The sequence below is a fragment of the Octopus bimaculoides genome, chromosome 11 (assembly GCF_046866305.1).
Source record: "Octopus bimaculoides isolate indiv1 chromosome 11, ASM4686630v1, whole genome shotgun sequence".
NCBI lineage: Eukaryota > Metazoa > Mollusca > Cephalopoda > Octopoda > Octopodidae > Octopus > Octopus bimaculoides.
The window spans coordinates 24,360,531-24,377,093 of NC_142938.1; the positions used below are offsets into that span (position 1 = coordinate 24,360,531).

At 37.5% G+C, this 16,563-nt stretch overlaps 1 protein-coding gene across 20 annotated transcripts in view; it reads right to left on the reverse strand.

Moving 5' to 3' along the window:
• Positions 1–16,563, reverse strand: part of LOC106867912 (uncharacterized) — a 90,572-nt gene that overhangs the window by 15,974 nt on the left and 58,035 nt on the right. For all 20 annotated transcript variants that reach the window (XM_089359687.1, XM_089359689.1, XM_089359681.1 and 17 more), the window contains 3 exons: positions 14,160–14,232; positions 8,617–8,673; positions 2,626–2,733 (listed from right to left, as the gene is read on the reverse strand). In XM_089359687.1, coding sequence (XP_089215813.1) covers positions 2,626–2,733; positions 8,617–8,673; positions 14,160–14,232 — 238 coding nt within the window. The remainder of the gene's footprint in view (positions 1–2,625; positions 2,734–8,616; positions 8,674–14,159; positions 14,233–16,563) is intronic.

A 16,563-nucleotide genomic window follows, 5' to 3' on the forward strand; every position in this document is an offset into this window, starting at 1 on the left:
ATCATTTTGCTTTTTTCTACATCTGTGTTGCAGAATAGCCTCCATAATTGTTCTAAACTTTTTCTCAAACATGAGTTCTGCAGGTGATTATCTGTAAGTGATTTCTGTTCTGGAGCGATTGGATTAGGAGTATTCAACAAACTAGTAAAAACTTTTGTATTACTTCTATAGTGGTTACCTCCACTTTTGATTCAACAAGTGCTCTTCTAAAGGTATCAACAAATTTTTCTGCTTGTCCATTGGACTGAGGTTGATAGGGAGGTATATAAATACGGCAAATGGTATTGATTTTACAAAACTGATTAAAGCTTGACATGACTCAAGGTCCATTATCTGATACTACCATTTCTGACAAACCAAGTTGACTAAATACTTGCTTTAATTTGTGAATTGTGGATGAAGTCGAGATAAATATTTCAGGTCACTTTGACAAAGCATTAATTAGTGACATAAAATATATTTCATTTGTAGGGCCAGCAAAACCAATATGTACCTGGACCAAGGTTTTTCTGGTACTGGCTATGCTTGCCATTTAGACCATCCAGCTATCTTGATTGCCTGTATGCAACTATGGTAAGTATGTGCTAGCTCCTCAAAGTGTTTGATGATGCTAGGCCAGTATGCCTAACTTCTTGCAATAGGTTTCATATGATTTATACCTCGGTGGCCCATATGTAATTGCTTTAAAAGTAGATTTCATTATTTTTGAGGAATATTGACTCTCTCATCAAACATAAAACAACCATTCACTAACAATAAAGACTCATCTTTTGAAAAACTGTTTCAGATATTCTATGGCCACCCAATTTGTCAACATTTACAAACCAATAGGATCTTTTCTTGTTGCATCTTCAATCATATCTGCTAACACAGGATCTATTGTGGCAAATAAGACATTTTGCACATCATTTTCTACACAATTCTGCATCAACTTTACCAAACTCACTTAACTTGCATTGAAGTTATAACCTAGTAACATTATTGCCCATCTTTGTAAGTAACATGCTATGTAAACTTGAATACTTTTCTTCAAGATGAAAATAGAAACATGATTTATGGTCAGTAAATAAACAAAAGGTTTTTCATGCACCTTCTAAAAATTTTTAACTGCAAAAAACTAGTGCTAATGCTTCCTTTTTCATTTAACATTTGCTTTTTCAGTGCCATCTGAGAATACATGTGATATGGCAGCTTCAATACATATTTTAAATTTTGGATCATAATGGATTAGTAATAAATCAGATTATAATAATTCTTTTGCCTTCTCAAAAGCTTTCATGTATGTAGGTGTCTAGTTCCACATTGAGTTTTTCTGAAGCAGATGGGTTAAAAGTTCACATGAGAAATGCGTGGAACACACTATAATAGCTAAGAAGTCCAAGAAACAATCTTAACATGTTAATATATAATGGAACTGGCATTTTCAGAATAGATTCTATATTTGCTGAGTCTGGTTTATGACTTTTTTTACAATAAAACCCAAATAATTTATTGACTTCATAAAAAAGTGCATTTGTCAAGTTTTACTTTAAAACCAAATTAATTCATTTTATGGAAAAAAGTATCCAATCAATAAAATACTCCTTCTTTCACACAACCAGAGATAAACTGCAACTCCAGAAATACCTGCTTTCATAGTATCCATTACTTGTTGAAAAATAGATGAGGTTGTTTTTAATTCAAATAGCACTTTTTGATATTGGAAAAGACTTCTGTGTGTTTTAATTATCAACAGTTGTTTTGAATTGTCCTCAATTTTAATTTGTATCAGACAAATCAATTTTTGCAAAGTGGCAGCCACCTTTAAGCTTGCTGAAAATATCTTCAGGAATAGGTAAAGGGTAGAACTGACCTCTTAAGACTTCATTTAATCCAATAGAAAAATCTGTGCAAAGGAGAATCAAACCATTTGCTTTCCTAACAGACATTATTGGCACAAAATCCCTTCCATATGATAAAACTTGGGGTATTAATGGTACTTAAGTTGTATGCAGGAGCTAAACTTTTTATAACGTTTTGCACAGTCAAACTAGCATGGCTGACAAGAAACGGCAGTTATATTTCTATTGATAGAATTCAGTAATAATTTAGGGTTAGTTGTTTTTACTAGATTTACTGACTCAAAACTTGTCAATTTCTCATTCATTTCAGTAATTTTTGTGTCATGTTCACGTCAATTAGCTCTTGGCACTTTTTTGATGGATTGTTGTTTAGTCACATCAGGCCATTGCTCTGTGATAATACTATTCAAAGAGTTGTTTTGAAGTTCAATGACTTTGTTCAATATTTCCATAGTAATCAGCTAAATCATTACTACTCAAAAGTATCACTTAACACAAAACAAAGCAATAAACCTCTAAGTAATCTCAACAAATTTGGACTAAAATTAGTCGCTAAATCTTTCTCAAATCATAGGTAGAAGCATTCTAATTGTAGCCATTTTTAACAACCTTTTCACTATTATGAAATGGACTCAACATGAAGAAAACCAGAGCAGGGACTTAACAATTAGTCAGAGTACAATTTCTGTAATACTAAATAGAAGGCAAGAAAGTTAATGCCTTTCAAATTACAAATCAAAGAATTCAAAGTGAAAAATAAAGAAAAGGTTGAAGTAATTCTTACCAGTCATATAGTCAACAACCTTCTCAAAATATTGTGGTTCAATCAAATACTTTTCATTTCCAGGGCTCAAAATGACATTGTTTGATGAAAGGTAAAATTTTATGCCATCTATCAAAAATATATTACATACAAGTAAATATATACAAAACAATGTCTATTGAAAGCAGACATTTTTTCATTATTGTTACATTTAACTATTTTCTTTTAGTTGTTACACAAATGGGATAGAATATGTTTGAAAAAATATTTTTATAACTATTTTCTTTAACTATTGCTTACTATTTAATCCATGAATGAAAATACCTGTTTCTGCTGCATAGAGTGAGTTAGCTTGGCATGAATAGTGAAGCCCATAACCTATTTGGAAAATTTTACCTGTTGCCCATTGGCTATCAGAAAGATATAACCGATTGGATTTGACTACACCAAGCCAGCTCAGCATGAATAGTGAAGTCCATAGGCTGTATGGGAGATATTACTTTTGATTAGATGACCCCTAAATGATGAAAGGCAAAACTGACTTCAAGAGGCTTTGGACTCAGAATGCAGTAAGCCAGAACAAATACTGTAAGTCTAATGCCCTAACAACTCTGCTAGTTAGCCATTGTTTATCAACTAGACAGGAACATGTCACCAAACAATGTCATTAGCTCCAAACACAGCATACTTTAAATATAATGGCTGTGTGGGAAGAAGCCTGAGGCTATAGCAGAAGATAGTTGCCAAAGGTGTCATGTAGTCAGACTGAATCCAAAACCATGTAGTTGGGAAGCAAGCTTCTTACCACACAGCCATGCCTGTGCCTGTATATTATCATCATCATTTAATGTCCATTTTCCATGCTGGCATGGGTTGGACGGTTTGACTGAGGTCTGGAGAGCCAGCGACTGCACCAGGCTCCAGGTTCTCAACTCCTTATGCAGAGTTTGATCACCTGCTGTACCTACACCTTAGAACCATCATGGCATCTGATGTGGCTTTTTAAACTAGACAACGTTTTGAAAAGACACTCACATAGATTGCATATCTGATTTGGACCACCAAGAGCTGCAGATAAGTTCTGGTCTTTGTGGATCTTAAAATGTCTTTTAAGGCCTCCGTTGCATTTGCAAACTTTCTGGCATACACTACATTCAAAAGTGTGTGCAGACATATAAGCAGAATAATTGGTGGAGGTTCATTTTCCATGGGTTTGTAAATAAGATTTGAGCCCAGCAAAAGAAAGGCATGGTCTGTCACAAACTGTGCACACAAAAGATTCATTGTGGTTCACCTTCTCAATCGTAACATTCTTCCTTAAATCTCTTTTGAATCTTACATGCATTATCCTGGCCTCTTCAAACGTTTTCACTCTGCACTTTTGTTCACCATCCAGTTTGATCCAAAGCAAGAGTTTCTGTCCTCTGGATCCATTCCAAGTGACTTCATAGTAGTCCTTATGCCATCCTTAAACCTTATATATATATATATATATATATATATATATATATATATATACACACACATTAAATCCCTTAATTCCCCTCCCAGTAATAATCCCATTGATTCAGCTGAGAATGTGTCCACATCTGTTTACCTGTCCATATGTGTGTGTTTGTGTTTGTTTCTCCTTGTCTTGACACCGTATGATAGTTGCAAATGAGCATCACAATCATAGAAATGGTATTGTTTGTTTGCAATCTTCCATGAAAATGTGTCTGGCCACTGGAAAAAATACCTTACTTGGAAGGGTTGGCAACAAGAAAGGCATCCAGCTGTAGAAAATCTGCTTTAACAAATTCTGTTCGAGCCATGCAACCATGGAAAAGTGAACATTAGAACAATGATGATGATAATGATACTGTTTTGATGAAACCATATCAAGCTTTAATCAAATATTTTAGAAAATTTTGTTACTGTTAATGAGTGATACTAGCTTCTGCATGTTTGAATTTAAATACAGTATTAGTGAAGTTGTGGCCAATGCTAGCATCATATAACAGGCACCTGTGCCAGTGGCACATAAAAAGCACTCTTTAAATGTGGGGCTTCATGGAGGCAATGATAAGTGACCTAGACCTTTGGCAATATGTTGTGCTTGGAAAGACTTGGCAAGTCAAGTGAAACCATAGTTATGGTTGATGCTGGTGTCACATAACTAGCGCATGTGCTGGTGACATGTAAAATGTACCCATTTCACTCTTGGAGTGGTTGGCGTTAGGAAGGGCAACCAGCCTTAGAAACCATGCCAAATCAGATTTAAACCTAGTGCAGCTCTCCAGCTTACCAGTTTAAGTCAAATTGTCTAAACCATGCCGACATGGAAAGTAGACACTAAATGATGATGATGATGATCTTATAACTTGGAATAATACAGTTTATGCTCAATTCATAAGGGAACCTGTAAATGGGCACTTCACCCGATAAAAATAAAAACTACATTTTCCTCAAATCATCATCGACATCATTTAATTTCCATGTTCCAAGTGGGCCATAGGTTGGAGAGTTTGATAGGATTGAACAGGCCATAGTATCACTTTGTGTTCCACTGTCTGCTTTGGAATGGTTTTTATGGCTGGATGCCCTTCCTAATGCCAACCACTTAAAAATGTGTACTGGTTGCTTTTTTTCATACTGCCAGCACTATTAAGGTTGCCATGCAGCTTGCAAAATTATGAACACTGAGAGAGGTGGCTTTATGCTAGCAGATAAAGGTTAAAGTATTAGAAGGGACCAGAGCAGAACATGTATCTTGCTGTAGAGAAGAAACATGTCTAAGGTAGAGAGATAATCAGGGTGTGGCAGGGAACAAGTGTGAACCCTCAAGGTATGAAGTAAATGAGGAAATGGGAGTGTGGATGGGTAGAGGTTACAAGAGTGTATGGAAGTGTAAGAAGAAGGGGTGAATATATAATGAATGAAGAACAAGTGTTGAGTGGATAAGGAGAAATTAAACTAGTATTCTCTTCTAGATGTGCAATATTAGTGTGCACGTATGACAAATTACAAATGTAGTGAGAGAAAAGTTAGACATAGAAGGAATCAGATGTAGTATGCAAGAGAGAAGACTGCATTGGTTTGATAATGTGAAGTGGAAGTATAAGGACAGTTGCATAAAGTGCTAATTACTTAAAGAGGATGGAACATATTGAAGATAGAGACCCAGGAAGACGTGAAATGAAATGATGAAGGCTGATCTGAAGATGCTAAGCCTTACAAAGGACTGAGAAGATTGGCATCTTCCTGTGCTTGAGAAGACCCGCCCATTACAGCATAGATGATATCCTAAAACCATTCAGAAATGCTTCTACATGTGAGGCTATGCCCCATTCCCCACTCTGTGAGCAATATTGCACATATTACATCCCACACCCTCCCTGAACAACTTCCATTCCTCATCATCCCTGCCCACACTGTTTCAACCAATCACCTCCTTTCTGTGCCTTCAGCCACTCTGTTATACTCTATTCTGAATACATCCCTTATCTGCTATCATCCTCAATATTCTCATATCTATCATCATGATCCACCTACTATAACCCCTCATGTATTCCAATCTCCACACATCCTACACCTTGTACATCATTCTACTATTTCCTGTTCTACCATCCTTTTAGAGTCACTCCTATATCTTCCACCTTACTCCTCTGCATACTGGTATTTCCCACCATCTGCACCCTCACCCTTGTTCATACTCACTACAATAACCTCCCCCTCCACCTGTTTACTCCTCCCTCACACTCTTATGAAAGCATCCACTCTCTCATCTCACCCCATGGTCCACCATCCTTGTCTCTGAGGCTCACCTTCTTCCTTGAGTTTGCTCTAGTCCTCCATCACTACCTTACTCTTATCTCCTTCAGTCATATCTCCTCTATAGGCACACAGCCACTCACCTCCACCTTCCCATCTCAAATACTTGTCAGTAGTGGCAGCTTTTTACTCCATTTCCTCCTCCTTCTGTTCTTTTCTGTGTTGCAAATTAGATGGCAACCTTACTAGTACTTGTAGCATAAAAAAAAAGCACCCAGTACACTCAGTAAAGTGGTTGGTATTAAGATGGGTATCCTGCCATTGAAAGAGAACACAGCCCTGTAGCTGGTATGTATGGGCGACTGATCTTCCATAAACAACCTTACCTGGACTTGTTCCTGGGAGGAGAACTTCCTAGGTGCAATCCCATGGTTATTCACAACCAAAGGGGGTCTTCACCCTTACCGTTTAACCCTGATGATGCATGTTTGTGGAATACTCAACCACAAACAGTTAGCTCAATGAGGTAATTCAGCAGATCAAACCACTGAATCCTTCTCATTCAAACCAACAGAGATGCATTACATATATTTTGTTTTTCAGAAATATATGCAGTGACATTCTTCTTTTACTTGTTTCAGTCATTTGACTGCAGCCATGCAGTCAAAGAAATCGACCCCAGAACTTATTCTTTGTAAGCCTGGTACTTATTCTATCAGTCTCTTTTGCCAAACTGCTAAGTTATGGGGATGTAAATACACCAACATTGGTTGTGAAGCAATGGTTGGGAGACAAACACAGACACACATATATACATATATAAATATATATATACGACAGGCTTCTTTCGGGTTCCGTCTACCAAATCCATTCACAAGGCTTTGGTCAGCCTGAGGCTATAGTAGAAGACATTTGCCCAAGGTGCCATGCAGTGTGACTGAACCTAGAACTATGCTTCTTACCACATAGCCACGCCAGCACCTATACATATATATTTATGCATTATTCATTTTATCATAAAATTAAAACAAGTTGTTTGGTTAATGAAAGTTTACAAGTTGTTTGTTATACTGACAATATTTTCAGTGCCCCTGGACTATCTCTTGTGCGGGTGGCACATAAAATACACCATTTTGAGCATGGCCGTTGCCAGTACCGCCTGACTGGCCTTCATAGGATTTTCGAGCGAGATTGTTGCCAGTGCCCCTGGACTGGCTCTTGTGCAGGTGGCACATAAAATACACCATCTTGAGCGTGGCCGTTGCCAGTACCGCCTAACTGGCCTTCGTGCGGGTGACACGTAAAAGCACGCACTACACTCTCTGAGTGGTTGGCGTTAGGAAGGGCATCCAGCCATAGAAACTTTGCCAAATCAGATTGGAGCCTGGTGTAGCCATCTGGTTCACCAGTCCTCAGTCAAATCGTCCAACCCATGCTAGCATGGAAAGCGGACGTTAAACGACGACGACGACGATGATGATGATATATATATGGCAGGCGGTGAGCTGGCAGACAGAACCGTCAGCATGCAGGGCAAAATGCTAAGTGGTATTTCGTCCATCTGTATGTTGTGAGTTCAAATTCCACCAAGGTCAACTTTGCCTCTCATCCTTTCAGGGTCAATAAAATAAGTGCCAGTTGAACATTGGGGTTGATTTAATCAACTTATCCCCTCCCCGCAAACCTGCTGACCTTGTGTCAAAATCTGAAAGCAATATTTTACATATATATCTATCAACAATTCAAAATGGCCACCCTTTGCTTTCATCATAGCCCTTAGTTTTTCTCGTGAAGGCGTGTGGCTTAGTGATTAGGGCATTCGGCTCATGATTGTAAGGTCATGAGTTCAATTCCCAGTGATGCATTGTGTCCTTGAGCAAGACACTTTATTTCATGTTTCTCCAGTCTACTCAGCTGGCAAAAATGAGTAGTACTTGTATTTCAAAGGGCCGGCCTTGTCAAACCCTGTGTCACACTGAATCTCCCTGAGAACTACGCTAGGAGTACACGTGTCTGTGGATTGCTCAGTCATTTGCACGTTAATCTCACGAGCAAACTGTTCCGTTGATCACATCAGCTGGGACCCTCCTCGTCGTAACCGACAGAGTGCTCCTAGTTTTTCTTAACTGAAGTGCATGATTTACTATGTTTAAATAATGGGTAGACGTATATTCCATAACCTGGTATTTTTTTCTTACAAATTCTCTTCTGTTACACAGAAACAGAAAAAAAATATCAATTTAAATATGAAAACATTACCTTTTAATGCTTTCTCCAAATTCAAATATAGAATAATTTCACATGACTGTCTCATACCTGCAAATAAAGGGAGAATGTGTTTATCGTTGACTACATCAAGAAACAGACAACCTAAATTTTAGACATGAACAAATGAAGCAAGCTGAATTTATAATGTAAAATAACAGTAATTATTTATAACATGGGAAAATAACCATGAAATGTGAGGGACTGGAAAGAAAATTTAGTAGATGCATTTATTCCCCACTATTTTACCAGTTCTTATTGTAGCCAAAAAGAGAACCTCTATTTCACAGCCTACTAGAAGAAAGCTGTATATATAAGTATATAATAATAATAATAATAATAATAATAATAATAATAATAATAAAGAAGAAGAAGAAGGAAAATGCACACAGCTTACATAGTTTTAATATATTTTAAATGATAGAATACTGTGGTAATTGACCGGTTTCCTGTTTCACTAATCATGACGTTGAAATTATTGTGATTTCGTATGTTCTTATTCTGTTATTTAAAATGTATTAAAACTAAGTAGACTGTGTGCATTTTCCTTCTTTTATTATTATATGCATTATATGGGGATAATCGGAATTCTCTTCCTCCCATTTTTTACTATATACTCTTTACTCTTTTACTTGTTTCAGTTATTTGACTGTGGCCATGCTGGAGCACCGCCTTTAGTCGAGTAAATCGACCCCAGAACTTATTCTTTGGAAGCCTAGTACTTATTCTATCGGTCACTTTTGCCGAACCGCTAAGTTACAGGGACGTAAACACACCAGCATCGGTTGTCAAGCGATGTTGGGGGGACAAACACAGACACACAAACATACATATATATATACATATATACGACGGGCTTCTTTCAGTTTCTGTCTACCAAATCCACTTGCCCAAGGTGTCACGCAGTGGGACTGAACCCAGAACCATGTGGTTGGTAAGCAAGCTACTTACCACACAGCCACTCCCGCGCAGGGATAAATTATTTATGCAGGTAGCATAAGAGTTCTCAAGTATATTCCAAGTTCCGGCTAACCACATCAAGGAGTAAGAAGCATCAGTGATCGTTTAGGGAAGTGGTTCTCAGCTGGGATCCACCAAACAAAATAGTAAATTGGCAATCCACAACAGTATTTTAGGGGCCACTGAAAATATTTTACCTTAAATGTATGTATTTCAAAAAACAGCTAGGCTTCTTTCTCTAACATTTTTCATAGTTCAACTTATACAAGTTAATGTGTGAAAAATAAAATAGGAATTTTAAAAGAACTTTCTAAAAGACTAGTTTTTAAACATCAAATGACTATGAGAGGTCCATCAGAATAAAATAGTAATCAAAGGGGTCCATATATAAAAAATTGTTGAGAACCCCTGGTTTAAGGTGAGCAATCCTGCTGTAATTCTCCTGATGGGTAAATCCAGGTTCACTTCCCAATAGAATAATGAAATAAATTTGCCACGAATAAATAAACTCAGTTCACTTCAAAATACTTGTAGAAAAACCTTGAATGAAGGTGCATAGCAGAATATGCTGGGTTGCATACACAACTGCACATACTTTGTGCAGCAGAAATACATGTCTGTCATTTTAACTAGCTAATCATATTGTATAACTAACTGATAAATTAAGAGAAAAATTTGAAGACGTACCAATCTCCATTTTCTGTACGTACGTGTGTGTGTGTGTGTGTATATCTATACTATAAAAGGCAGATTTTCTCTGTGTGTGTGTATGTTTAAAATTCATACATTTACACAATTCCAAATTTCTTGGATTAAAGGATCGTACAACCAGGCCTTTCATGATGCCCTTAAACCCAGGAACTTTTAAGCACCTCTTTGTATGTATGTGTGTGGGTGAGAGGAAATATACTGAACTACAAAAGAAATGTCACACTGTAAAAGAAGGTTTCACACATGTTATTGAGATTATATGGATCTTATCACATTTCTAAGTAATTTGACATCAGCAAATGTCACTGACCTACAACACCACTCTCTTTTGAAAACACAAGGATTGCATGTAGGGTTCGAACTCGCTCACTTTTCATGAACATGGTTATGTTTGCAAACGCATCTTTATGAAATGCATGATGCATGTGCAAAATGTTGACTCATTGGGTATAACAGGCACCCAATTTACCAACCATTCATTTTCCAAACACAACAAGCATGCCAAGACTGATATGAAATCAGAGGGAGCAAGCCGTCAGATATCTCCATGTTGGTCAACGTCCATGGGTCACTGTGAATGACTTGAACTGTAGTATTTGGACAATTGAGCGGCTGAGGGTACGATACAATGCCACAAACAGTACGGATGATCATCCATGCAGTGGCCCACTGAGGGTTACAATGGCATGTCAAGATCTCCACCTGCACCCACAACACTTGCAGGACCGATTCCGGAGGGGAACAGAATTAGCTAGGCAGATCATAGGGACTCACCAGACCCATTTGTTCACTGCTGACTGAGATCTCTCAATCTGTCTTGTTGACATCCAGCTAGGGGCCCCATCTTCACAGATCGTCATCGACAGGCATGTCTGCAGTGGGCTGAAAAACATCAGAACTGGTGATATCAGCAGTGGAGGACTGTAGTCTTATCTGACAAAAGTTGATGTTGCATTTCTGTGGCAGATGGCAGAGCTAGGATTTAGAGAAGAAGGGGTGAATGTCATGCTGATGGCTGTGTGGTGGAGAGAGACTACTGGGGAGGACAGAGCATCCTGGTATGGAGCAGAACAGCACTCAACCAGAAACATCAGCCAAGGCCAGGGCAGTGGAGTAATTGCTGCTTGCTACATTGACCAAGTGTTAAGGCCTCATATTGTGTCATACTTTGCCCATCATCAGAATCACGTGTTCCAACACGACAATGCCTGTGCCCATACTGCCAGGTTGACAACAGACTTCCTCCAACAGCACAACATCCAGACACTGCCATGGCTTGCCCGAAGTTTGGACCTGAACCCCATAGAGCACCTGTGCGAAGAAATCCAAAGAAGGCTAAATAACATTTGTCCAAGGCTGACAGCTGCAAGTTTTAACAGAGTGTGATCTACTATTCCCCATGGCCTTCAATCATTTGGTGCATTCAATGTACAGAAAATGCCTGGCTGTAATCAATGCTAATGGTGGTCATACAAAATACTGAGTTCATCTCTTTAGGTCCAGGATACTTCATCATCATGTAACACCATGTGACTTCAAACACGTTTCAGGAAATGAAATTTTATCATTAGGAGAAAAAAGTTTCTTAATTAGCACCTTTCAATCAATGCTATGGCAGTCTGTAAATAAACTTGTTTCTATGTGTGTGACATTTCTTTTGTGGTTCAGTTTATACATAACTAGCAGAGCAACCCGGCGTTGCCCTGGAATGAAATTGTTGCTTATATACTGGAAGGAAAAAAGCAAAATATGCTGTATAGAAATCTGAGGACATTCTGCAGATGGACTCTCAGATGAATGATGACTGGGCACCTCTCATGAATTGGAAAATTGAAGATGCGCCAAAAAGCCTCATTGGTACTTGGAAACTTTTACGAAAATTAAAATGTGGATTAAATGAAAAAAATGATTTACGTGAATATCCTCACAACAGTAATTGAAATAAATTGCGATTGTGGAACCCCTCACGCACGCACGCGCACGCACACAGAGAGAGAGAGAGAGAGAGAGAGAGAGAGAGAGAGAGAGAGAGAGTGAGAGAGAGAGGTTTGTTGTCATGTATACGTACATGCATAAATATGCATACATCTTTGTGTGTGTGTGTGTGTGTGCGTGTGTGTGAAAGAGAGAGAGAGAGTAAATACTACATACACACCACTCTCTCACACATACATCCAAAAATGATGGATGCATATGACAACACACCCTTTGACTCACTCACACTCTGTCTCTTACAAACACACACATACATAAATGTATACAAACATATTTACAAAGACACACGTGTGTATGCGCGCGTGTGCTGTGTGTGTGAGAGAGAGAGAGAGACAGAGCCAGTGAAGGGGTGTGTCGACAATTATACATACATACATAAATAGTCATACATTTCTTGTACGTATGTGTGAGTGTGTGTGAGAGAGAGAGAGAGAGAGAGAGAGAGAGAGAGAGAGAGAGAGAGAGAGAGTCACTGAAACATCTCTCTGTCTGTCTGTCTGTCTGTCTCTCTCTCACACACACATGTGCAGATATACACACAGAAAAGATGTATGCATATGTATTTATGTATGTACGTAGACATCACAACACACCCCTTCACTCACACACATACAGAAACACACATGTGCGTGTCTGACTTACTACGAATACATAGAGCTGAACACGGCGTGCCAAAAAAAAAAAAAAAAAAAAAGAAAATTTATTTCCGGAAATTAACGAAGTGTGCGAGTTCGGAACGAAATCAAACCTGGAGTGTGTGAATGAGAGAGAGAGAGAGAGAGAGAAAGAGAACATTGCAAAGAATGAATGAGATGAACATGGAACGCCCAAAAATCGTATAAATAAAAGCACGTTAAAAACTATCTTGTACGGAATATTTAAATTTATGAACTTCGTAAATATGTGTTTCAGTAATTGATCGTAGTTGTTTACAGAAAGCGAACATTAAAATTAGAGAGTGAGAGACGTCGCCGTTTTTTCCCGTCCATACCGGAAGTTGACATTGAGAAACCTTTTTAAAGAAGTGAATCTTAAATATAAAGCAATATTATTTATTTTTAATTAGCGATAAAAAAAAAATCAAATGAAGAGCCTAAGATTTATCCAAGGTCAAATTATTCATGTATGACAAGTATGGAAGTAAATGGTGAAGCCGTTTTCACGTGATAAGCGATTACACACACATCTCTGTTTTATATATAGTATAGATATAGATGGATAATAATTCGTTTAATTCATCTACCAGGTTTCCCCATGCTAACATGATTTGGACTAGGATATATTTGAGGGCAGGATTCCATGGCTGGGTGCTTATCTAGATGCCAATCTTTAACTTATTTTTAAAATAAGTGAATTTTCATTCTACCAGTTATGTCAACAAAGACTGTAAACATCTTTCACTCTAATGAAGCTGTAGAATGTGTGTGTGTGTGTGTGCTTGTGTGAGTGTGTATGTAGACATAATATGCAGATACAGGTTTGAGGTTAAAAAGTTCACATCATGACCACACAATTGGGCATATCCTTCAGTTGACCAATACTGTACGAGTGAAATTTGATAAGCAAAGACTGTATAGGACCCTACTGTAAGTGTTTGTATTGGTATGCTTTTCCATTGAAGCTTTAGTTAGAGACAACAAAGTTTTTCATAAAGAAAATATCCAGCAGTTAGGGAGTTTATGTGAAGTCATAGAATAAGGTATTTTATTTTGAAATATGCAAGTCAGCATCAGGGAGAACGACTGGCCGTAGAATACTGCCTCAGCAAGCCTTAGCTAACCCATGCCAGCATATAAAAAGCAGACATAAAACTCATGAAGAGGATGATAAGAAAAGCTAATTTATAATTAATGATAACTAATTTCACTTACCACTTATTACTCCAGAGCTTCCTGGCATATCAGCAGCAAAGTGAATGTGATTTCTTTGCATTGTTTTCAAACCCTGAAAATATGAAAATGTAAATATTACAAATCTAATTAAATTCTCACAAAATATGCAAATGAAAATTCACCCTGCCTCTCTTTACAAATCTTATGCTGCCTCTTCTCAGGCACTTTCTTTTTTCTCTCCTCACCTATATATTGTCCCCGCCCTCAGGGCCCTCAATAGTTCTTCAGTTCAGGTTTCAACTAGTCACTAGTCCTTCCTTAGAATGCCAGCTCCCTTTGAATTTACTCCCTGTTTATTTTTGATTGGAGTTGTCAACTTCAACTGTTCAAGAAAAACTTAACTGTATTGACCTCACAAGCATTTGAAGGGCTTGCAAAGGGCATGAGTACAATTCATTCCTACTGATTAAACCAAGGAAATAAAAAAAGAGGGTACATTAATTCCTTTAATACCATATTTCTGCTGAAATTCACTGCTTTTGTTTTAAATTATTTTGAAAATGATGAATTTAATAAAATAATTTTGCCATTACTTATAGCTGGTGTTATGAACAAAAATTTGCTGGAAGGTTTTTCAGTTAAGATCACTTCAAAACAGGAAGTTTGTATCTCAGGTCGGTTGATATCAAAAATGATTAATCCTTGAAATCCCTTATCAGAGCATATTTATTCACATCCAGTTCAGATAACAAGACATTACTAGCTTTTGATTAAATGGATATTGCAGGTTTTACATTTTTAAAGTAACTTTTGATTTATTGTCTTAGAAATTTCTCCACATTGATCAATTCTTTCATTTTGTTTTCACTGGTTTTTCAGTCATTAAACAGCAACCATAATAGATTTTAGTTGATACTGACCCCTTTACTTTGGCACTTACTTATCACATGCAACTCAGGCCTGTTCAAATAACTTACTTCTGGGAATTATGTCAGTTAGACAACTGCTTTCCATACCTCATTATTATTATTACTATTAATCATCGTCACTGTCATCATCATTATTTAGCATCAGTTTTCCATGACTGGCATGGATTGGATGGTTTGACTGGAACTGGCAAGCTGGAGAACTGCATCAGGCTCCAGTCAGTTTTGACTTGGTTTTTACGGTTGGATGCCCTTCCTATCACCAACCACTCCATAGAGTGTATTGGGTGCCCTTAATGTGTCACCAGCACAGGTGCCTTTTATATATGTTGGCATGCAGTAGGACTGAACCTGAAAACTTCAGGTCACAAAAACCAAGACTGTATTTTATATAAAGATACAGGCATGGTTATATGGTTAAGAAGCTTGCTTCCCAACCATGTAGTATTAAATTCAGTCCCACTGAGCAGCACATTGGGTAAATGTTTCTACTATTGCCCCACACTGACCAAAGCCTTGTGAGTAGATTTGGTCGATAGAAACTGAAAGAAGCCTGACATATATGAAAGTGTTTGTATATATGGGGTGTGCATATATCCTCTTGTCTCAACCTCCTGTGATGGCTCTAAATGTATGTCATTGTTATACAAGTGATGTCATTTGTTTAGTGAGAAATATGTTTGACCATGGAGTAACAGTGAGGGTTGGTGACAGGATTTTCAGTTAAAAGCAGAATGGCATTTCTTTGCCACATCATATATAGTAAGAATGCTTATGATAGCATTGGTGGGACCATCAAGCACTTAGCAGCATGAGCAAGTCTGCAGAAACCAGATCTTAACCCCAAAGTAGTCGTTTGAATTTGCCAGGAAAGAGATCAATATAGTAACCACTTTTTATGTGGAGTTCAAGTCAGTTAACCAGATGTCACAGTTCACATTCAAAGGCATATGCAGAAACCATGAATTTTTTCCATGTAGTAATGATATACCCATGATACTTGTATTTGGAAATCATTTATCAAAACTGCTACTGCAAGATAATGTAAATATTATTTCAACTGAGGACATCTACCAAAGTCATAGTACGAGTGTCAGTATGATAACGATTAGTACTTTGGAGTGGTAAATTATGTTTCAGCTGAACACTGATGTTAATGTAAAGTTCCTTCATCCCAAGGTCCTGCCAATCAGTTCTTCTGACCAAAAAATGATATCAGTTCGATTCACATAGAGGACACAATTGTGAATGTGGATTCTTCTTTTTCTGAAAGCACTAGCAGTTGTTTTTATCGTTTTTTGTGTGATGATATACAAAGTTTGATGTGATATGTATTAGACTAGCAAATAGCTTTTGATTAGTTTCGTTTTCCACTGTATCATGTTATTTCTGACTTTTTACTAGTTTTATTAATTTTTCTTCAGCTTTGGAGGGAAAAATCCAGCCTAAGAAAACTTTTATGATTGTCCCATCAACTATCAATATGGGACTAGTAGAATTTTTCTTCTTTTCAACCC